At 38.1% G+C, this 23,941-nt stretch overlaps 1 protein-coding gene across 3 annotated transcripts in view; it reads right to left on the reverse strand.

Annotated features, from left to right (window-relative positions):
- SLC10A7 (solute carrier family 10 member 7) overlaps nt 1–23,941 on the reverse strand; it is a 137,881-nt gene that overhangs the window by 80,495 nt on the left and 33,445 nt on the right. Inside the window, exon 5 of one of the 3 annotated variants that reach the window (XM_021549314.2) lies at nt 11,740–11,778. In XM_021549314.2, coding sequence (XP_021404989.2) covers nt 11,740–11,778 — 39 coding nt within the window. Of the gene's footprint in view, nt 1–11,739; nt 11,779–15,323; nt 15,384–23,941 lie in introns of those variants that run through there. The other 2 variants (XM_077783012.1, XM_077783011.1) reach the window with 2 other exon arrangements.

The following is a 23,941-nucleotide window of genomic DNA, read 5'->3' on the forward strand; positions in this document are numbered from 1 at the left end:
AGTGCATTATCTGTGTTACAAATGCACCAAGTGGTCTTTCTGGGGACTAAATACAAGGGCAAGATCCAATGATCACCACTGAAGGAACAAAAGCATGTGTCTCTAAGCACCAATTATCAGAAATAATAAAGAAATTGAGCTATGCCTAGGTGCTTATGGAAAACAGTGCAACCTCTGGGATTTATTTGTTCTTATGGAAAAAATAAATTACATGCATGTAAAAATCTCAGACCCATTTGTAGCCTTTTCAAATTTCCAAAGACTGGTTTGCCAGCTGCAAGCTGTCTACTTCCCAGGATGCATTGGACAGACTCTTGAATATCTGCTTCACTCATTACAACCAAGCTTTCACAACTATTTACAGAATATTTACAGACTATGGACTAGTTCCTCCAGTCAGAGCAGAACTGCTGCCAATACCATGCCCTGTGAGCTGATGGACAAAAAAGTACTGTCTATTTAAAAAAAAAAAAAAAAAAAAAAAAAAAAAAAAAAAAAAAACCACACCAAAAACCAAAACCCAAAACATAACAAGCAAAAAACCAAAATCAAAGAGGCAGTTCTTGCATAACAGCATACTTAGAGAACCAGCAGATCCAGGGACCACTTAAGAAATAAATCCTGCAAAAGCCCCCCTTCCCTCACAGTCATTCTAGGTGACAAATGACAGCACCATGTCCCTGTTGCTATCTCCCCTGCTAGTCAGATGCTGGGCTATTGTGGGGTCCCACCAGACTCTTCTGGCAGCAGTCCAGAGTGAGAACAACACTGGCAGTTCCGTGTGCTGAGCAAGGGCCTCAGTACCGCTCCTCACTTTAACACACTCCATCTTCCAATCCACTTCCAATTTTAATTTGTCCAAGAATTAGACCTCTTACAGATAGATTAGTAGCTCCAGGCACCTGAAAAATCATGACAAAATTAAATTCACAGTCTAGTAGAGTTTATTAGCAGATTACTGAGCTGCTGGAAGGAAACACCCTCAGTTCTCTCCCGATGCCTTCCTCCCATGCTTCACACCACCCACACAATAAGGAGCATCATAGAGCATAGTGTCTACACAAAATCCAAGAAAGACCGACCTCCAAATTACCACCTTATGTGACTCTGTGTGGAAGGACAGATTCAGATTTTCCATGTCTGCAGGTTTGCACAGCAGCACCACTAACATTCAGTCTCCTTCTTTTACAGAAATTGCATTTACCCACAACTGTGTATTTGCACTGCATGTTCCTGTAAAACACCTAACTGGCAAATAAACCTACAGTGTGGATTTATATACCTGCATTATGTATTCTCTTTCCAAGCAAAACTCAACAAGGAATCAAATTCTGTCAGCTGCTCATCACTTAACATTAAAAAGATTACAAGGGAAAAGTGAAATCATAAATGCACAAGGACCTTCTCCCTAACTGCTGCACTATCTCACATAATAAAATTAATAATTTAGCTATCTGAAACTTCACATGTGCAGGGCGCACCAAGTAGACCAGTGGCGTTCTCATTTCAAATTTATATAGTCTTTAGTCAGTATACTTAATCTGCATTTCTAACACCTGCTTCAGTCAGCTGTGAAGTGCAATGTTATCTGTAAAATTTTCTTTCATCTTTGTACTGTCCATCATACAAAAAAATTTTATTATATTGGATAATTATTTGACTTTTAAAAGGATATGAAACTTTTCACACATTTTTTGATCACTGCTTGAAAGACATGCTCATATATTTGACAGTCCATTTTATTAAAAGGTTTGAATTTTTCAAAAACCCTTTCCCATTATTAATGTTATCTAATTCTATACAATATAGTTCTCCTCCAAATAGTTAACATTTCCTTTCCATATAGTAGTAAAAATGCGGCTAAGCAAGTAGATCACAATTAAGCAATGAGGCATAGCAAGGTGTGCATTCTCAGACTATAAGAGCTTGCCTCAAATGCACCAGGAGGAAGAAGCCAGAATGACTTTTCCACTCAGGTGATCATCAGTGCTGGCACCTGTAGCTACCACAGTACAAAGACATGTGGAAAGAGTAGGCAGAGGGGGTAAAAGCACATGCAGCATTCATCCAGCAGTTTTATGAGAGACAAAAAGCTGTTCCCAGTCATGCACAGTCTCAGCCAAGTTAAACACTCAATACCAAAAAATGTATCCAAGGAAAGTGTCCCATGTTGAGCTTTCAGTACACTGGATGAAAGACAGAAGATAATATGAAAACCTATCTTCATATATCAATGGGCAAAATTTTCTATCTGACACAGTCACCTTATTTAGATATAAGTATAAAAATTATTCTTCTTGGAAAGTAAAAAATAACAAGTTTTCAATCATTTCACCCTTTGTAGAACATACTGAGTTTGTCACAGATAAAGTCAGATGTTCATCTAGTCTGATCTTCCACCAGCTCTCAGAGAAAGGACTGCACATAAATATCCTTTCAACAAGTTACGCTGGAGCAAGCAAGAAGGTACCATCAGAAAATAATTTAGAAAAGTAATTTTGTCATACCATCTTTTTTTAGGAAGTAGAAACAACAAATACAACAATTTACTTATGATTATAGGAAAGTAAGGTGAGTAGAGAGTTGGAATGAAGGTGGAGGAAACAAGATGCTGTGAGGTGCATTTATTTGCTCATGCCATGCCAAAAAGGTAATAAACTGTATAAGCAAGCCTAAGCTCCATTACCTCCAAGATGGTTTGGATTTTGCTGGACTGGTGTTTTGGAGTGGGGTTTTTTTGGGTTTTTGTGGTGGTTTTTTGTTGTTGTTGTTGTTGTTGGGCATTTATGTTTTGGGGTTTATTTTAAGAAGTTAAAATGAAAACTCTATGCCACTGATACAACAGTGTTAAAGAAAGCCAAATAATGACAGATCACAAATTAAAATAGTTCCCTCCCTCCTCCACAATTACTAGTCTTTTCAAATATGTGCCACAAAGGATGAAAGCTAAAGATTATTTTGATACCTACAAAGAAAATAAGGCAAAACAGTAATGAAGGGAGCCTCTCCACAACAACACAAGTACAGCTATTTAATAAAAAAGAATTCATGAACTACTCTGGCTCATACGGAAGGGTCATGAGAGTTTCCCAAAACTGACTTTTAAAAAGCCGACAATAAAGAATAAACACAATTTCCAAAGGAAGCTCCAGTTTTATAACCATGCCTTGCGTGCTAGTTGAGCTAAAGACTTTGCGAGTGCTTTTGACCTAACCTCTGGCTCCTCCACTAAGACAGTATTTGTCACCCTGACAGCAAGGGGAATGATTTCCAGCCCCTCAACTTAGGGTAATAATGACATCCGTCTTGTTTTCACCCCTAGAGACTGAGGACTGCTGAGTTTTGAACAGGCCCTGTTCAGTCATATAGAGAAGAACCACCGCAAAAAAAAAATTCAGGCAGAGATTTAACCTGCTCTGGACCAGAAAGCTTAATAAATTAATGTGTTTTGGGTATTTCCCCCCATATAGAGTTAACTAAAGGTAAAAGAAGGTTTGTATAGAACAATGCAGCACTGGTACTGCTGTTTGTACTCCATGCTAGAACTCAACTCTTGCTAGCTACTGAATCCGTGTTTGGTGGCCAGAGAAGGAAAAAGAGCTCCGTGCTCCCTGATGGATTAGTGTAGGTGACTGCTCAGCACACCAGCTCATGTTTTACAGCACACACACACAGCTGATGGGTGAAACAACTCCTTGCAGCAGCAGTAGTTCCAAGTCCTAATCAAACCCAAAACAGGGTAAATATCCCTATTCCCAAGGAAAGGGTGATTTCTCTCCACTCCCTCTCACCCCACACACACTTTTCTTATGCAGGTGACTAAAAGCTGCAGCAAAGAGGAAAGAACATTGCTCCATTTCAATCAGAAGCTAAAACTTTGGGGGAGAACATTAACAGCAGATTCTAAAAACATTTTCATTTCCTTTTGATGAATTTTTTAAAAGTGAGGGAGAAAATTACATATTTTGTGCATTTCCAAATCTGTCTGCAGGGAACATTTACCCTTAAATCAGGCCAAATGACTACATGTTTGTGTATAACCACAGCCCTAGAGGAATGCAGAGGAATGCTTCTTCTAGTATTAAAAGATACTAGAGAGGGCAAAATAAAAATCAAATTGTCTTTCACAGTGCCTCCCTTCTCAATTTCTACTTGATACACCAACCTACCTAACAAAAAGAACCAATAAATTCAAACATTTGGTTCCCACAGACACAACTAAATTCTTGCAAGAATTTTAATCTCTTGCTTTACAAATAAACTGTTCAAAGTTATGTAGTGTATATTTTCACTTTTTGTTTTAAAAAGCACACATATAATTATCCAAGTAGTTGTCAGAAGCAAATAAAGCAGCTTTTCAATGCAAACATTTTTTAAAACTAATTTTAAGTGATGTGACAGTTGCACAATACAAACTTCAGTGGCTTAACTAGAAGTCAGATATCTTGATCTTATTCTATAATAGAAAAAATGATATTTCTTTCTGTTAGTTTCACTTTGTTTTGGAGTGAAAAACAGAAAACCATTCTAATACAGAAGACAAGAAAACATCACAAACTAAACCCAGCACCTTTCAACATGATGAGCTGTACACAATTTCCATCCTGGGACAATTGTTTTTATTTGTGGGTTTTGGTTGTTTTGTTTTTTTTTCTTTCAAGTTCAGGCCAATAACCATAGTAAGCAAAACCAGAAAAAAAAATAGCCCCAAACAAGCACATACTTTTGAGAAAAATGCAATATTTTCATACTAAAGGGGGACTGCACTCCAGTCACAGAGACACTTTAATTTTCAGTTTCCCCACGCTATGTGATCAGAAGAAAGATAGCAGATCACAAAGTTTAAGATACTTTGAGCGCCCAGTCTTGGCTGCAGAAACTTCTCTCCCTTCTACCTTGCAATTCCTGAAGTGACAATTGGACTGGAAGAGTAAAGCTGCTTCAACTCTCACACTCTTTTCAAAGTGCAACGAACATGCTGAGCTCTGCCTCTGAATTTTCACCAGCAACATCAGCTTTTGCTGTTTGTTTTACTAACTCAAGAAATGTTACTGGCACATATATCCTCAGCTCTCTCTTTTCCTAAAAGCCTGTTAATCCATGGAAGCAGTAATGATGGGGGCAGGATTCAACCTGCTGTTTCAAAAGCCATCACCAAGTACCATGCCTAGCAACTGCACTAGATGAGGCTGCTGACCAAAAAGAGTAGGTGCAAGAAAAAAAATCCTACCTGTCTGCTGTCATATGAGGAAGTGGCAAAGCAGAATACCCAAATATATTTATCTTTAGAAAGGTAGCAATTGCTTATTTTTTGGCCTCAAAGATAATACGAAGAGATGTATTTAATGGCCTACTTATTGCTATCTTTAAACAAACTTTTTTTGGCAGAACTGACTGCTTGAGTCCCATAAGACCAAGCAAGATGAATTAAAAGATCAGTAGCAAAAGCTAATGGGAAAACTGAGAAAGCCCTGAGATAAGCTACAGCCCACATAATTTCTACACATTTGACAGCTAATGGTTTCAGTTTTTGTTATTAGGTAGATTTCAAGGAATTTTCCTCTTGACCACTGTAAAAAAAAAAATACAGGGACTAATCATTGGCCTTCAAGAGGACACTCTTTTTTGAGACCTTGCCAAAACATTTTCTTTCCTCTTGGTTACTGTTACCTACCCTCCTTCTCTGCAACATATCAAAGATAACCACCAGCAGTGTTGTTATTTGTTAACTGGTTCTCTGTGCTTGCTGGCTCTACAAATCCCTACTGACTTAAATCTCTTTTCAGACCAACTGCGTCATCAGTGAGACCACACAGTGGGTGTTAAAATACCCACATTTCCAGTTATCCCTCTACCCAATTTCTCTCAATCCCTTGGGAGCAAGATCCCACTTACTTCTTTTGGAGTACTGCACCTTTATACTTTTTTTTTTTTTGGTTAAGAGTTCAGCATTAGTCACAGACAGGCAGATTTTTTTTATTGTTTTATTTAGCAGAAAATTCTACATCTCATTCTATCTGGCATTCACTCTGTCAGTTTGGCTTTGGGAGGAAGAGAGATGATCAATAAAGGAATACTGGGATGGGTGCATATGCCCAGCAATCCCTGAAAATAATCATGTGTGTATTTAAGCCTTTGCTAAAGGGTGTCTTTCACAGGAAGCTTTGTTATTCTGCCTTGCTTGTACCAAAATAGTACAAACTAACTCAAATTTAGTTATTCAAATGAGCATGCTATACACTAGAAGTTTGAGTACGCAGTGAGAGTGAAGGTCTACATGCTTTGAGAAGTTCCTTGGCAAACCTGGAAACAGCCAATGATGCCCAAGCTTACTTTGAGATTTCAGCTCCAGCTAGCAGAAATCAAAATGAGGATGGTAACAATAACAAGAGATCTGAGCATCAACCATGAAATAAGTGGCTCCCAAGATTATTTAAATTCCATGGAATATAAACTTTTCCTGCTTGGTTCATACTATGGCCCAAACACTCACTGCTGCTGAGACCTGCCATCCCCTTCCACTCTTGCAAAAAAAAAAATTCTTCAAGGATAAGGTGCCTTCTCTAGTGGCTGATTAAGAGGGAGAACTTGCCCAGGAATTGGAGAATTACTCCGCTCAAATTCGGAGCACAGGCCAGTAGCACCTCTGCACTGCTCACAGAGCAAAAGGAGACTGCTTCTGAGAGTGCAGTGGCTCACCATAAAGCAGCTCCACTTTGAAATTAAACAAGACTCAATCTAGAATTCAGCACCTGTTGTGAACAGACTTCCTGGCAAGATTTCCTTGTAAACAGCTAGCAGAGTAAAAAGAGAATCCCAGATGACTGCTCTGCCCCTTTTCATACTGCAAAGACAGAATTAAGATGGAACAAAGGGATATACAAACATGTGCCTGATTTTAGAAAAATATTTACGATGGTTATACTAGTAATACTTAAGACAGATATGGATATTTATCCTAGAGATAACTAAGATTTAAAAAGTGATAATAAAAAAGCCCTAAATAAACCTAAACCATTCAACATCCATTAAGGTAAAATAAAGTAAATAAATTCAGCCAATTGGTTATTTCCATATGGTTGGATTTCTTTAAATGGTAATGAAATCATTGCTAAAAAATCCATTGTTATTAAAATAAAAAAGTTGGCTCAGCCTACCAAAATTAGATTTGTAAGTTGCTGGTCATTCCCATAATTAAATCTGTGTCACAAATTTGCAAGAAAAATGGACACTGTGACTAATGCATTTACTTGCAGCACTAGTGCTGTCAGGCTGTGTAAATCATTATGCCTGCTAAAGCAGACTAGATAAGAATTCCATACATTTTCATTAACCAGCTAAGCTTTGTGTATATGTGAGAAGCTAACTTTATTCTCTGCTAGCTTAAGCTTCCACTAGGAAGATAATGTAAATAAAAATACTAACCATGTGGTGGCTCCAAAAATTATTTGAGCTTTTTGAACGACATGAACCAGCTCTGTCTCCTCTGAGATATGGTCAGATAATAGAAAAATCCCACACATACTTAGTTTGGACAAAGGAGATTAATGGAATGATGGGCACCTGAAATGTGTCTCATTTCATCTATTATGTTTCAACAGAGAAAGAAAAGCTAATCCAAGACAGCACTGGAGGAAGTCTTAAATAATGCTTTAAGGAGTTCTCAGGAGTCCAGTGGTCACCAGAGCAGAGTGCCCAGAATCCTCTCTTTTCCTCTTGATTTCCTGTCACCACAGACCTTCAGACCCTCAGTTACAGTTCTTTGTTTAAGGAGAAGCTGATGGCTGTTCCTTTCACACTAATTGTTCAGAGCCCCAAGTACTGAAGAACCAGCCTTCACTAACTCGCACCACAGGCTGGATATTCTTACAGGATTCCCAGACCTGTCTTGAGCAGAAAGGAGATTAATGAGATAGAAAGATTAGAGAGGACTAGTCCAGCAGTGCAGAGCATTTTGTGAGGACATAGTGCTCTGGAAGCCCATGTCCTGTGCACAAGGCATCCCATTGTCACTGCAAACTGAGTGCAGCTCTCAACCAAGCACATCTCCAGTGCAGGAGCAGCCCCAGTGACAGGTGGACAAAGTCAAAGGAGCTGAACCACTCGGGCAAATGCCATGGAACAGCCATCAGCACAGCACGATTTGCAGTCTCCTGCCTATTGCTCTGTGATTTGTACATTTCTTCTTCTTTTAGAAAACAGAATAGAAATGCTTAGGAAGCATGGCAATGCATACAACTTTAAGAATTCCAGTAGACCTACACTTCACATTGCAGGCAATTTCTTCAGCCTTTAGATGCAAAAAGTATCCTCTCCTCCAAGTGGAAGCAGCTAACACAGTGCTTTCTATCTTAGCATGTGCATGCAACCTTGGGATAACCAACCACTCTGTATGAGTAAAACACTACCAGATTATATTAAAACCCCATTAAGAGGAAAATCTGAAATCACTTCTTATGTTCTACAATTATTGTAAACCAAACTGCTTAAATGAGGGGAGGAGATAATGATATTAACTACTCAGCTCAGAGCAATCCTCTGTGGTATGAGTCTAAATATTGTGTTGGCTGAAATTTATGTAAATTGAATTCATCTATCGTTAGTTATTACTAATCTAGCTATATAAAAGCACTTTTCTGTAACAATTAGTTTTTTCAAACACTGGGTTTTAATTAGACCTGAGCCATTATTAAACTAAGTCAATAAAATAATGTAAATATGTACAGTATTATTCCATGTACTGTTTTGTCTGTATATTTATAGGAATATGGACTTTGGTGAACTTAAAAAATAATTACTTTGTGGTTGGCTGGCAGTTTTTGTAAATCTCTTTACCAGTGGAAACACCCCGAGGTCCTTAATCTAAGTGCATTTCTGTTCATCGGGACATATTTGGCATTTCTACATCTTGTATATCACAAGATGTTCCATTTCATCTGAATAAGCTGATCTCAGTATTTTTTTCTAACACTATACCGAGTATTTTCCTGCAAACATTTTGCTCCACAACTTTCTTTAATTTTACTTCTCAAGCACTATTTCCTAGTCTTAAGGAAAAAAAAAAAAAGATGGTGGGGGCAGGAGAGTAATCAGCACAGCACATCTTTCAGCCCTTTTAAATCAGCCTGTTTGACACTATCACACACAGGCACTGGCCCACAGGGCATAGTATGAAAAGGGAAAACACTGTCCTGGTTTTGTCACAGTGCCACAACCTGCCCACATGCTACACGTGGTAAGACATGGAACACAGGAAAAACTTCAGCCTTGCTGAGATGAGACCCTTCCAAATAATGTCCATAAAGTTTTGGTCACAAAGGTCTGTAACTCCATCTAAGCCTGTCCACATACAACTCACCATTAGACATTCGTAAGAAAAATGCAGATGTGATATAGATTTATCATTAAATTGAATATACAGGACACAGGTTCTCCACCCATAGCCAAAACCATAAGTTAAGCACCAATATAAACTGATGGATTTCCAAAACCACTTCCACTAGGACCTTCCATTATGTTATCAGAAACAAGCCAATTATTTTTAGATTTTATAGAAGGGTTTTGACTTCATAGATATATACACACACATACACATACAAACACATATGTATTTAATGCTTTGCCAGTTTTTCAACAGCAGATTTTCTTTGTAGGTGACCACATGCTTGTCAGTACTCCATATCTGGAGCAGCTCAATTCAAGGTCATGTAGCCCCACTGTGAAACTACTGGTGAACAGCTCTGTCTACTTACTACTGTCCCTGGCCTACTATCACATTTCAACCACAAGGTTTATAACTCTATAACTGGAAAAATTTTTAAGAACAAAGCACTCAGTAAACATATTTGTGATTTGCTTTGTGTTATACACATGTATTCCCTACATAATCATGATTTCAAAGTAGAATTACCATAACAAGTGTTTAAATGTATGGAATATATTTGTAATTTAATAATAACCAGTGTCTTTACCATGCTATTAAAAAAAAAAATAGTAATTAGAAAAAATCAGCTGGTTATTCTAGCTGATCTTTAATATTTTTGAAAAGTCTTTTCTGGGAACTTTGTAAGAATAATGTTCACTGCAATGCTGCTCCAACATTTGCAAAAAGACCTGAAGGGAACAAAAAGTGAAATGAGGTAATTACGTTTAAGCAGAACTTTCCAATTATCATGAACTAAGACCAAAACCAAAAATTAGGAGTATTACATGAAAACAAAACCTGACTCAGCTTCTTGAGCCCAGATTTCTTCAAAGAGCTGCAAACAGCTACTAGAAATTGAAAATATGTCTCTGTTGATTTATTAGGAGCCAGCATTGTAGTCAGATGCAGTGGAGCTTAAATTCTTATTTGAAGCCAAAAAGTAACTCCAAATGGCAGCTGAACTGAGCCTTTGGGTATTCACAGAAACCTCTTGAACTGAAAACTGGAGACAGCAGGGAAACCAGGAGCTCATGCCAAACAACAAGAGAAAATATCATGCACATACACACACAGACTTAAAGAGTTTTCCCAGCACTTCCACAGTTTGAGGCAGCCCCATGGAAGGAGCACAATACAGGTAACAAAAAGGAAAAGTACTTTAGAAGTCATATTTTAAATATGTGAGAGGTCATCCATACCCCAAAAACCACCTTCCTAACTTCAGCCTAGTCCCTCAAAAATGCAGCAGCACAACACAACTTCAAAATGTCATGCAATTTTATCTCTCTCTATATACTTAAGCTTCTAACAGCCAGTTTTTCATTAGGAAAAAATAGTGCCATTAATAAAAAGTGATTTATTTTATACTCACAAAATGAGTTATTTTGTACTCACACAGTTTTGATTTCAATTTCATAATTAGAATTCTTTTATCATTCATTATGTACATCACAGTATAAAATTGGGACACAAGACTGGCGTCACAAACATATATTTCTAAGCATGCATAAATTTTAGTAAGAACAAATTCAATTATTAGCTGCCTAAATAAACAATCAGTCATAGTAGTTTGCCAACACAATTTTTTTCTTAACATTCATTAATATCTCTCTAAACAACACATTAGTAAAAGAAATCTATACTTCCTTTCTTCATAAATATATTTAGTGTTCTTTGCCCTGTCCTTTCCAAATATTTGTAGACCATCAGGACCACAAATACTGCTTTAGATTTTTAAAGAAACAGTTATATTTCCAGCTGGATGGATTGCTTTCCCATATCTGGCTATTTTAGTGTGTTCCTCAGAGACATCGAGTGGCTTCACTGACAGTAAAATATGCTAAACAAATGACAAGTCACTGAGTAAATTAGCATCTACTCTCTGATCAGCTGGGTCATGTTTTCTTTTCAAAATCCATGGCCTCTTGATAGAAAATAATGAGTATTTGATGGGCCTTATTAGAAAAATCAATATATTGACACTCATGTCTGAAACATCTGCATAATAATAGATTCTGTTAACCCATTAAGGAGAAAATTAAGATGTGTTTACACATTATTAATTTACTATGAGCAATGACAATTTATTCACTACCTTTCTCAAGAGTTTAACAAAAAAAAAAAAAATTGCAATATCCATATTTAAGGGCATATTAAGGGCATATTATGGTGACATAAACTGAAAGATTATTCAAATTTTTGCCATCTGAATGGCAAAATTCCACCAACAATGATGTGAAAAAATACAAACACACCAATAATACTGTTAAAAATGAGACTATTAAAGCACTTGCTATAAATACTGTGTTACTTACCAAAAAACTTCCAAAAGCAGAATTAAATATAGCAGCTGCCTAGAGAGAAAAAAAAAGGATAAATATCACCAATGGTACAATAGCTACAGTGCAAGAACAAAATGTCCTTCCCCCACCCACCAAGCTATTAGATTCTCCAAATACACACATACACAGAGACCATTAGTTAGCCACTGCTTAAAAAATTGCCAGTCGCCTGTAACTTATGAAGACTGATGCATTCTCGTTTATGCATTCATAAATAATGTACTGAAATGGACAAAAGCAGGAAGAGAAGAAAATTTTTGCCAACAGACTGAAGAAGAATATCCACAAGAACTAAGATTATTACACAGAAGATTGGTGTCACTACTTGTGCTTTAATTTGCCAGGAACATTTTCATATACTGCCCTATTAATTAAAATAAACATAAATAAACATTACCTGATTTAACTAAAATACTGCCTTTTTATATACTTTAAAAAATTTTAATGAAATACTAATCTGGTAAATAAACTACTTTAATAGTCCATCATAATAAAGTATCGGCTGAGAGAATTTCCTGTAACTTGACAAACAAATTTAAAATAGGAATAACAAAAAACCCAACCAAAAAAAAACAAAATCCCACAATGACCCCATACTTCTGAGGCCAAAATGTCATTACTGTTCACTCCATAGTCTTTCACAATAAGAAAATAAACATTTTTGATAATGACTTAAGAAGTGTTTGTGCTTACCTAAATATCCAGGAGATATAAGATAGCAGTATTAGTTCTTAATATTAACTCATTAAATTCCAGGAAGTTAAAACTTGAGTCTTGCATAGCTTTCCCCAGTTACCAAGAAAGAACAGAAACTCTTGTATGGCAGCCAGTCTGATGATGAAAAGCCACACAGTAAAGATAAGAGGAAAGGGAGGAGGGAAATCTACTATTTACGTGCCGATTTAGAGTCAAATTAATCACCCTGGACACTTCCAGCCACAGATTAATAACAAGAGGCTGTTAGGGAGTTGAGCAAGTTTGAATAAAGTCCAAAATCGGGGTAGGAGCAGTAGCTGAACCTGCCTTCTGCTCCGTAAGAGGATGCAATGAAAATGAATGGGTAATGAGATCCTTGGCTCTAGAGAGCTTAGCTTTCTTATTCAAGTTCATAATTAATTCAAAGCTTTGATAATTTCATTAGATTCCTCCTCTGCTGGCCCTATCAATAAAAGATGGCACTGGACCACAGCTCCTCAGTGGCCCAAATACAAAAACAAATGCAGACTGGGAAACCTTTGCTGACTTGCTCACTAACAGGGACAATGGCATATGGCACTCCATGTTGTGGAGGGAGCATCTGAATAGATACAGCTAAATAAAACATTATAGTTGACAGTTGTAAACTACAGTAACATATTTTAACACCTCTTTCTCATCAGCAATTCTTTTTTGAATATTAAAAAAAAAAAAAAAGAGGCACAAGTCCAAACAGCTTCTCTTGCCAGAGATCATAGCTGAAAGGAAGCATGAGTAGTATAAACAATACTTCAACAAGTGTGAATTAAATCAGGATTTTCTATTTGTATTTGAAGCTGTGTAACTGACACTTTCATGTAGCAAGACAAAGACACACTATACTCATCCACACAAACCTAGAACATGGCTACCAATTCTGATTTGGGGATCATCTAGAGATATCACATTATTTACTTAAAACAGACTGCAATTCCACTTCCAGGAGAAATTCTGCATCTGGAAAGGTGAAAAGGAGATATACTAGATGGTGGTATTTTTCCCGTTATCAAATTTATTTTATTCCTTCCTGATCCATCGGGAAGATATTTGGATTTTCTTAAATAATCTCAAGCATGTAACAGGGACTAAGACAACAACCCTGGACAAATTTTATGCTTCAGTTGTTTAGCCAGTCATGTGCAAAAGTCATAATTCACAACCAGTTCTGAAGTACCCTAGTTTACAATTTTTAACTCCCTTTCTCTGAAGTGCCAGAAATTATCCAGAGAAGATGATTAAACACTCATTACAGGCAAAAGAAGAGGGGGAAAAAAAAAGCCAGGAAGACTGTATATTAAGATACAATCATCCAGATTATTTGCCTCAGTGAGGGAGGATTTACATATGTCAGTTACTCTATCTGCAGTTTTTTTGGAAACATTTCCCCTGGAAAACAAACTTAGAAATAATTTTTTCTCATACTCACAAACCTGGGGCTTATATTTGTGATTCTGGTTCAGTTTAAACAAACTAGTACTAAACTGAATCAACTGCTGCAATCTGTAATTAAACATACCTAGTAGCATAACCCTGTAGAGTTTAAACACTTTTGTGCTTCCAACTCCCTTCTATCAAAGGGATACACACCACACAGGGCATTGTCAAAATTTATTCATTCCTTAAAAAGCACTCTGAAATCCTTAGAGGAATGATACAAATAAACATTAGTGCTGACACATGATACAGCCAGGCTCTTCATTTTCTATTTGAAACATTTATTAGTCACTATTATTGCATCACTTTTTTTAGTGTTTGCTCTTTTTATGCTTCAACAGATATCAGACTGTCTGCAGCCAGCTTAAATGAAACAATAAAACACAAGAACATTTGGATGTCTTTATAATATTCCAAGTTCAGATTTGCATGTGTTTGCAAACCATTTATTGCATTTACCATTAGTATGAGGGGAGAGGCCTCTATAAAAGCCATGGTGAGGTCCTTTCAAAAGGTAAGTGCACACCTATGTAAGGTCAGACCACATTCAAAAGCAGCAGAACCAACAACTACACAAATTTTCTATGTCTGCATCAAGAGGCCTGACTGAAAGTCACTGCCAGGACTCTTAACAGGGCAAGTGCAAGAGCATGGACAGCATCACTTGAGTTAACAATTGTACATATTAGCTCCATTAAACAACAAATTCACTTACTATTGGGCAAGTATAATTTCAATCAACTCTGCGTGGCACTGGCCTTGAGGTAATGCTGGGGGTCTACATTTCCAAGGAGAATTACAAATGACAAGTGACCAGGCCATCTCAGAAGGACACCTGTCTGGCAGCACTTGGCAGAAAGTTTCCTCTTCTCATACCAGAATCTAGCACAAAGCTTCAGCCCTTCATCTCTCACCTTTTCCTAGAATATATGTATGGAGAACACTGCTTAGATTTCTACAGTGGCAGCAATGAGATCTAAGACAGTCCTCCTGGCAACAAAGGATGGTAAAAGATGGAAGAAAAAGGCAAAGCCACTACCATTTTCCCCCAGGTGTGGATCCAAATGCAGCACCAAGTACATGTAGCACTAAAGTACATGTGACTGGGCAGCAAATCAAACAAGTGTGTTGAGAATTCAAGTATTAAATATAGAACACATTGTGAACTTCGCTCCATTGCCTTGTTTTTGGTACCAAGCTAAATCTTGGAATATCATTAAACTAGATACTTGGAATTCATTAAACTAGATACTGTATTGATAATAAAGTAGACAGACTACATTAAACAACAGGAAAAGATACCCTGGCTACATTTGGAACACCTGGGTCAAACAGCAACATTTTATCATTATCAGCAGTATTTCAAAGAAATTGCTACGCACAGCTGACCCGAAACTTTACCGTAGAGCACAGGGAAAGAGCAGTGCCTCACAGCTTTGTACATGGACCTCGGAGAAAAAAAGCAAGAGATTTTCTCACCAATATGTGTATAGTGTTTCAATACCAAAACATTTGATTCCCGAGTGCCATTTGGCAGCCTATAGGGAGACAACCTTCCAAGATATATTTAAGCCTACACTTACCCCCAGGCACCCCACAGCTGGGACAGCACATGCTATGGACACCAGGGCCTGTCTGGCCCCAGGTCATCCCTGCTCTGAGGAAAGGACATTCCAGGGTCAAGGCCACAGATGCAGAGTAATGAAACCAAACAGCCCCAAAACATCCTGGAGGAAGCAACCTGGGCATCATAGAGAGATCTGTGTCTGTCTGCAATTCCCTGCAGTTAAAAGCTGAGCACTAGAGGGATGTACCACACACTAGTGGGATATACAGCTCAAGCATCAGCAACAAGACTAATTATCCTAATTAACATAGAATCACAGTGAAGAAGAAAGAAAAACCCAGAAGAGCAGAAAATAACTGGGAAGAGACAAGGACTCTTACAATTCTAGAGCAGGATTATGCAGTAGAATACAGGGAACACAATATGGTAGTGTAACATTTTACAGCATCCATACTATTATTGCAAAATTTAATACAACCATGTCTCCTATTTCACAAAAGAAGAAAGGGGGAAAAAAATAGAGAGAGAAAAACTGAAGAAAGTGATGGAAATTGTTTGACTGAACAGGACAGAAAATGAAATTTTATCTACCCAAAAAGATCAGTGTAGCTCAAAACGGTGGAAGAAGGCAGGATATTAGAAGTAACTTGAATAAGTTGGTAGAGTCCCTTTAAACAACTCCTTCTATCTCCTATTTAAAAATAAAATCTCATGTAAGTGTTACCACAGCTCATGTTTTAACTGCTGCTTCCAATAACAAGATGTTACAGCTCTGTAGAAAGCTATTTGCCACAGCACTGTTACTGCAAATAGAATATAAATATACCTAATAAGGTTTAATCTGTGTTGCTGTTCATAACTATTCATCTGAGTTCAGACAGGAAAAAAAAAATATATTCAAGTTCCTGGTTTTGAGCACTAAATTGAATCAGGTGTCCTCTTCTCTTAAGAAAATTAAGTTGCTTTTGTGCAAGAGTGTTTTAATGAGAACAGAGCCTGCCGACATTGATAAATGGGAACGACACCAGAGAGAGCATGTAAGCAGGACAATATGTGCATGTTACAGTCTTACAGGCTATTTTTCACTGACTATCCTGAATGACTTTGCTGTTTCTTAAGGGGCCTATTAATCTCAAATTTAGTTATTACACAACGTTTATTTGAACATATATTCTGTGGATGATGACAGTTAATAAAGGAAATCTTTTACAAGCTGTATTTTTACATATTGTTCCAACTGCAGCTCCCAGTCCTTCTACTGTATTGATGGAATAACCTAGTTATGATGCAGCTTTAAAAAAGGCACATATATTCAGATTCCTTTCTAAGTATATGGGGACTCTTAAATAACTGTTAAAATGCATATAAAAATCCTGCACCAGCATGGCAAACATGAAAGAGGCAGTGTTAACTGCTCAACCAAATCTCCAGAAGCCCAGTTGCCCCCTCCAAGGCAAAGCACATTCTTTTTAACACTCTAGCATCATTTGTGGGAAACAAATAGGGTCTACATTTGACTCTGATGTACATACACTCCATACTGAATTCAACAGAAGCTGGAGAATACATCTCACATGTGACTCCAGCCCATGTGCTGTATATGTGATAGGGCACCAAAACAGCTGTACTAAAAAAAGCACACAAAACCTCCAAACCACACAAAACCTCCAAACCAACAATCAACCAAACACACAACATATGAAAAACACAAAACCCCCACAAAGCAAACTAAATCCCACAAAACTTTGATATCAACTAAATTTTGATTCCAAAGAAATCTTCCGGAAAAAGTGTGCTGATGTTCAAAAAGTCTCTTATAAAAATACCTAATTACTCTAATTATTTTAGTAGAATGGAAATGTACACAACCTTATGCTCTTATTAAAAAAATAAATAAAAAAATCCAAAGAATCACAAATACACACACACATACACACAAAACCACACCTACAAACCAAGAAGCCTCCAGTATACCAACAAAAAAATCCCTGAAGTATGGAGGGAATTATGTATTTACCCACTGCCATGTCCCCCCTGGTCCAACACAATTTGCTGACAGGGAAAAAATACCAAAGATATCACCTAATCCCCAACCCGCCCCTCCAGCTGGGCTGACAACATGAAAATATTGTTTTATTGCAACCATCTTCAATAACCAGCAGTTCTATAGAAACAACACCGAAAAGGCACCAGAAAATGAAAACAGAATAACTAATCTGTTGTTTGTTTGCATTTCAGCAGGGGAACATAATCCAGAGAATGATGCTCTCTAAAACACAGTGCTGAGCCCTCTGTTCCAGGCTGCCAGAGGTTGCCATCACTTGAGTAGAAGTTGGTGCTGCTTCAGGCAGGCACAGCATTCTGCCACAAGCAGAACACAGAAACAGACTGGGGCCTCTGCTGGCAGAGTTACTGCCTCTTACCAGCAAAGTTGTTTCTGTTGAAAATCAGTCTTTCATTCCCCAGTTTTTGTAGTTCCTCATATCCATCACCATCTTTTGGTAAATAATATTCACAAATACAAAAACATTTGTTAAAAGGAAAGCTTTTTGGACACAATAAATTATGTTGTTCTTCCCATTGAAGGATTTCTCTGTTTCACCAATAATTTTAGCAATACTGAGGCAGATAAAGAAAACTATCCCGCTCACTTTATTTTTGTTAGAATTGCTAACTTGTCTCTACTGACAGCAGCTGGGATGACTCAAGGGAGCTCTGGAGTGCCAGCATGATATTTCTCACTCAGAAGCAGGAGGAGGTGAAGAAAGACTAAAAAACAGGAGTGGGTTTTTTTTTTTAGGGAGTAAAACCAGAATGTAAACATTTGCTAACAATTCAAATGGCAAACACTAATCATTCAGGTTGAAGGAATGTTTATGTGTCATTCTGCAGATTTCCACCAATTCTAATATATAGACGAGTAACAGAAAATCCATGTTTAGCAAAGGTTGGAAAGCAACACTACTGTATCTCATTTTACTTGAGATTACTTGTATAACTGAGCTCAATGAAAATAAAGACTTTTGTCATCAGATCACGTGAATGAAGCCAGGAAAGAACCTCTGTCAGGCGCTGGAATATCCATTTTCACAATTTCCACAACCAAGATTTGGTCTCCTCAGGTACAGAAGAGATGAGAGGCTTCAAAAACAGTACACAGTGCCTGACTAGCCCAAGCATCAGCTGTACAATGCTATGAACTTTGTTCATAGTTTCTTTGCTTTATCCTAAATGGCAAAGATTTACCCACACCAGATGTTCCTGCGGCTGTGTGGCAAACAAAACTTGTGCGATGTTCACAAGAAAAGGAGAAAAATAAGCCATCTAGATCATATTCAGAAACAAATGTAGGCAACACACAAAGCCTTGTCTATTCCTTCAGGTTGCCAAGGTTAAGGGAGTCTTCCTCTTCCTAGAAACTGTGATACTCTTCCTTTCAACAATGAGAAGGGCTGCAAGTAGAGACAGCCACCAATACTCTCACCTCGTCTCGTGTGACAGTCATACCCCAAGCCCAGCAGTACCCTGAAGATCTAATTTAATTTTCCCATCCTCCTGTCAGCTGCAGCTCAAAAGACAAAATCACTCTCATTAGATGCAGTGCCTTCTTCTGTTGCCTCCTGTGTCACACACCCTGGCAGGGCAGTACAGTGGACTTTTGAATACCAACATGAATAAACAGGCAGTTTCTCTCTTTTTCCTCTTCTACTTAAAAACTGCAAATGCAAATATTGAGATGACTGCCCAGTGCCAGTGTAAACATTGGCATAAGCAGTGATTTAAAGCTGACAGGCTCATTACAACACAGGCTTTCTCATACCAAATACACACGTGCATAAACACTATGCTCCAGCATCTCGTTTAGTTCTCCACAAACTTCATGTGGCTGTGACACACCAGAAAGCTCTGAGTTCCTAGAAAGGCATCTAGCCAAACTTTTTGTATGTATTTTTCCCCAGACTGAAAGCCCATTTCCATCATTTTCCTAATCAGGGAAAAACAAGGTAACTTCTCTCTTGTACTCACATATTGTGAAGTACAAGCCTTAGCTGCCATACATTTGCCCTATGAAATGTGGCTAGAGGGCAAAAAGTTAAGAATTTAACCAGTTACTGGCACTCTGGTATCAAAATTACCCACATGCCATATGCACATCATGCATTTCTTAGGAACTTCAGGTTTTATCACCTTAGCAGTGAAGACACTGGGTCTCACACCAGGACAAACAGATTGCTGAACAATGATTTAATAAAGGAAGTTCAGCTGAACAGTGGTAAATAAGTACTGCCAACTTGTTCCTCTCTTATGGCCAAACACTTCATAACTCTAAGAGACTTTCTCTCTAAAAAAAAGAGGACTGTGGAAGGTATCCTCAAAAGGATAGAGAGCAATAACAACCTCCTGAACATAGTTTTATTTAAGTTCACATTTTCTGAGATCTTAAGCTGTGATAAAAACACTTAAAGGTCTTCTCCCCTGATTCTCCTGGAGACACATCATCCATAACATGATTAGAGGTCTAGTTAAACAATACATCCCACAACTCCAAAGAGTATTACTTCCCTGTTGAAGTGAAATGAAAGCACAAGGCCACTTTTTAAAAGGTGCCCTTTGCATTTACTGTAAGGCTGTGCCTGCACCAGTATTTTTCTATAAATATCCCACTCATATTGCTTTCTGGGAAGTTAGTAGCAGAACCAGACATTTTAACTGCTATGCCTTCAAAACCAGCTCAGAATAGCAATTGTTATGAAAGCCCCTGTCACTACTACCACTGGCAACAGCTTCACTAGCTGTTGTGTAATGCCAGGAGATAGGAAACATAACAGTAGTACAAGGAAGGCCAGAGCATGGGGAGGCTAGCTGAAACAGCAGCTTTGTAAAATATAAATTAAATGTGGCCCTCTGCACAGATCCTGATCTCTGGAGATTGTGTTAGAATTTGTCATCTCATCAACAAATGTCCATATTTCAAGGAAGAACAATTTGTTTTTCCTTAACCTAGCCCAAAGGTTAGGCTTTAGTATAAGCCAGTATTATATGGTTCCCTTTTTATGAGCTAGCCAGAGCTCTGCACACTGCAATATTGTGGCAGAGGTAGAGAGAGGAGGAAAAGTTGCATACAATAAGCAACAGACCAACATAACAGCCACTGCAAGAATGACAAAAAGGAACAATCTTGATGCATCCAACTGCAGGTTTTGAAATGCTGCTCAGCTACTTTCACCCTCTATATTAGCAATTCATATAACTACAACTTACACATGCACAGAGTGAGAAAGTGCCTAAATGTGCATCTTTATATATTACATATCCCCAAAATATGCCCAAGGAATTCAGCAGTGGATCAGCAAGAACTGAAGGTCCAAGCTACTTTTCTCTGACAACAAATTAACTACATCATTGGTATTTACCACCATCCTTCTGAATCATGCCCAAAACATCTTTAAATTCTACTCAGATGGTTGCCCCCATTTTTCAAGTGGACTGCTATATCCTCTATTCCAAAGCAGGTAGAAGGGGCTTGTCTTCCATGCAGTGCAAGGATTAATACTCAAATGCCAATCAAGTCTAGGTCAGGAACTTAGTTTCACAACTACACAGCAAATAGCATGAGTCCATCATGAACTACAAAGGTGTTGAAACTGTTCTTTAAAATTTTCCTTCATATATGTATATATTTATTATGTAAACATATAAACAAAATACATAGCAACTCATTAGCAACTAAATTGAAGATATTTTTATTACTTACTTAAAGTAATTTACTTGAGTCTCTAATGGGTCATATAGACTACTATAAAACTGCTACTTCTCTAAAGAAAAGGTGGAGAGGAAACTAAACCTACAAGTTTCATGTACAAAATTCTACTTGTGCTCTGTGGAGAGCAGAGGATCACCAAAAGTTGTGCTAGCTGTGAGTTTGTTTTACTGCAAAAAGTTAAAAACTTGCCATTCACGCACAACATGCACTTTGTGGCAGCATTCACCAAATCTTCCATTGACATCCAGACGTGGCTGAAAACTGGAACATGCAGCACAAGGAATACTGAGGTATTTAAACATATGCTTTAACCCTAAGGTCCCCCTATCTTTAGAATCACTGCTTTTGGCCCCATGTTTGATATTTTCTGTTTTAATAATTTCATTTTGTTATTTTGCTGCTTTCAGCTGAATTTCTCCCATGGCTGGTGGAAGATGGCCTCTGGGACTGTTGCCACACAAAGTTTTCCAGGTGATTCACAATGCACTGAGAAGACACAGCCAGGGAGATCAGTTTACCATGAGAAACAGAAACATGGAACACCTAAGTTGTACTGAAAAATGTGGACCTTGTGAAAATTATTTGTTTGCAAAACTGACAAGTTAACCTGACCTGGAACAAAATATTTACAAATATCTTCCTGAAAGGATCAGGTAGTATTTCTGCCAAGTCTAAATTGCATAAACAGGGGAGAGGAAGGAAAAAAAAAAAAAAGAACAACACAAGAATGGAAACATTCCAAATTTGAGACAGTATGGCGCCCAAGTTCCATATTCCCAAAGGTGTTACTCAAGAACTACATGCAGATACAATGTGAAAGAAAAACAAAAAGGAAATTTTTGAAAAATACACTCCTTCAACAAGAAAGCAATTATTTTATATCAATGCTCCTATTTTTCACCATTTTGTGGTGAAAACTATCTTCTTACCTTAACTCATAAGCTGTAGAGACAGGTACAACACATTCTGATTTGCCTACAAAGAACGCCAAGGACACCTTGATAAAGAAATCAATAATTTTGTGTCAAGTACAAAGGCTCCAGCAGGACACAGAATGTTACTGCCTGTTCTGTGATGGTTATTCATGGGCACCCAGTGAGGCAAGGGCTACAGAAATTCCCAGTCATGCACAGAACATCCTGTATCTGCACTAGGTCTGCAGAAGCAATCTAGATCCAGAGTTCTTTTTCACCACACAGTACTTCAGCAACGTAGGATGCATAAGTGGACAACAGTGTGCAAGGAGAACATTCACAGCTGCTAGGTCAGAAGTGTGAGCTGCCAATTTTGCTGCACATAAGAAGGTACCCATGCCAAAACAGACACCTTCTTAAGGGCAAGGCAGAGCAGCAATACATGTGAACACAATGATAAGGAGCAGAACTGGGACACCCAAATGTGTGAAGAGTAGAAAAAGACACCTTATACACAAGGAGCAATCAGAAATCACATCTTTGACAAACACCAAGTACCAGCTCCATGAGCAGTGCGCCTCATCTATCAAACTTTATATCTGACACACTAGCTGCATTTTGTAAAAATAGCTTTCACTTTCAAAAGTTCAATTTAGAGAACACCAATTTCTTCAGCTAGTCAGTGATCAGCACTTTGGGATGCAAAACAGACAAGTAAGGATGTTAGAAATCCCGCCTGACTGGTATTTTGAATCACAATTTGCCACTGATAGAAGCTTGATAAAAGGCAGAAAAGACTCAATACATCAAGGCCGTAACATCAGAAGGAAAAAAAACACAACCAAACACCAAGCCCCCCCACACACATCTGTCTGTGAAACACATTTTCATCTCTCACATACATTCATTCTAAAACCCAGTCAATTTATTTAATTGACTGTTTAGTCAATTGTACTGCAGGAAAGACCTCAGAAAAATATCACATAGTCACCATCTCGTTGAATCAAAGTTCAATTTGCTCTAACACCATAACAAATGTATTCCTGTAATCTGTATCTATATCCTACTCCCAAAGTATCAACAAAATGCAGAGTGATATACTTATCTACAATACATAAAAGAATCGTATCACCACTATAAGCCGTAGTGTAGCAATAGAGTGGCAGAGCATGAAACAGTAATCAAAGTCCTGAAAAATACACCATTGTCAGCACTGTACACTGGTACCAGTGTATTATAGCGCCTCAGTTCCAAATAAATCAACCTAAGTGCCTGCTTTGGTAAGCACTTCGAATTCGCTGTACATCAGCATTAGCGGGGGTAACGCACAAAGAAACAAATCAGGGAATGGGACTTGTAAATAATAATTCAATTAGCAGATTTATATTACTCATTTCCTAATAAACTTCCTACCCACACCTACACGCAAACCCTCCTACAGCCTTCCCCCCTTCATTTACATATCTGCGCAGGCCTGCTCTCCTTCCTTGCGAGCCCCTTTGCCCTTTCAATCATGGAGTATATTACTCCACTGTCAGAGCAAAGCAGTTCCTAACAACGGGGAGCCCAGCTGGGATAGGAAGAGGGCAGCAGGCCCAGGCATTAACATAATAATCCAACTGCGCTGCCCCAGGCCCTTAGGGCACACAGCATATTAGGCAGCCCTCCTGCGCGGATCACCTGCCCATCAACCTGTGGCGGCCGCCCCCAGCTCGGCCGACGCAGCTCCTGCCAAGCCCCCATCCCAATTCCCTTCCCGCA

The sequence above is a fragment of the Lonchura striata genome, chromosome 4, assembly GCF_046129695.1.
Source record: "Lonchura striata isolate bLonStr1 chromosome 4, bLonStr1.mat, whole genome shotgun sequence".
Classification (NCBI taxonomy): Eukaryota; Metazoa; Chordata; class Aves; order Passeriformes; family Estrildidae; genus Lonchura; species Lonchura striata.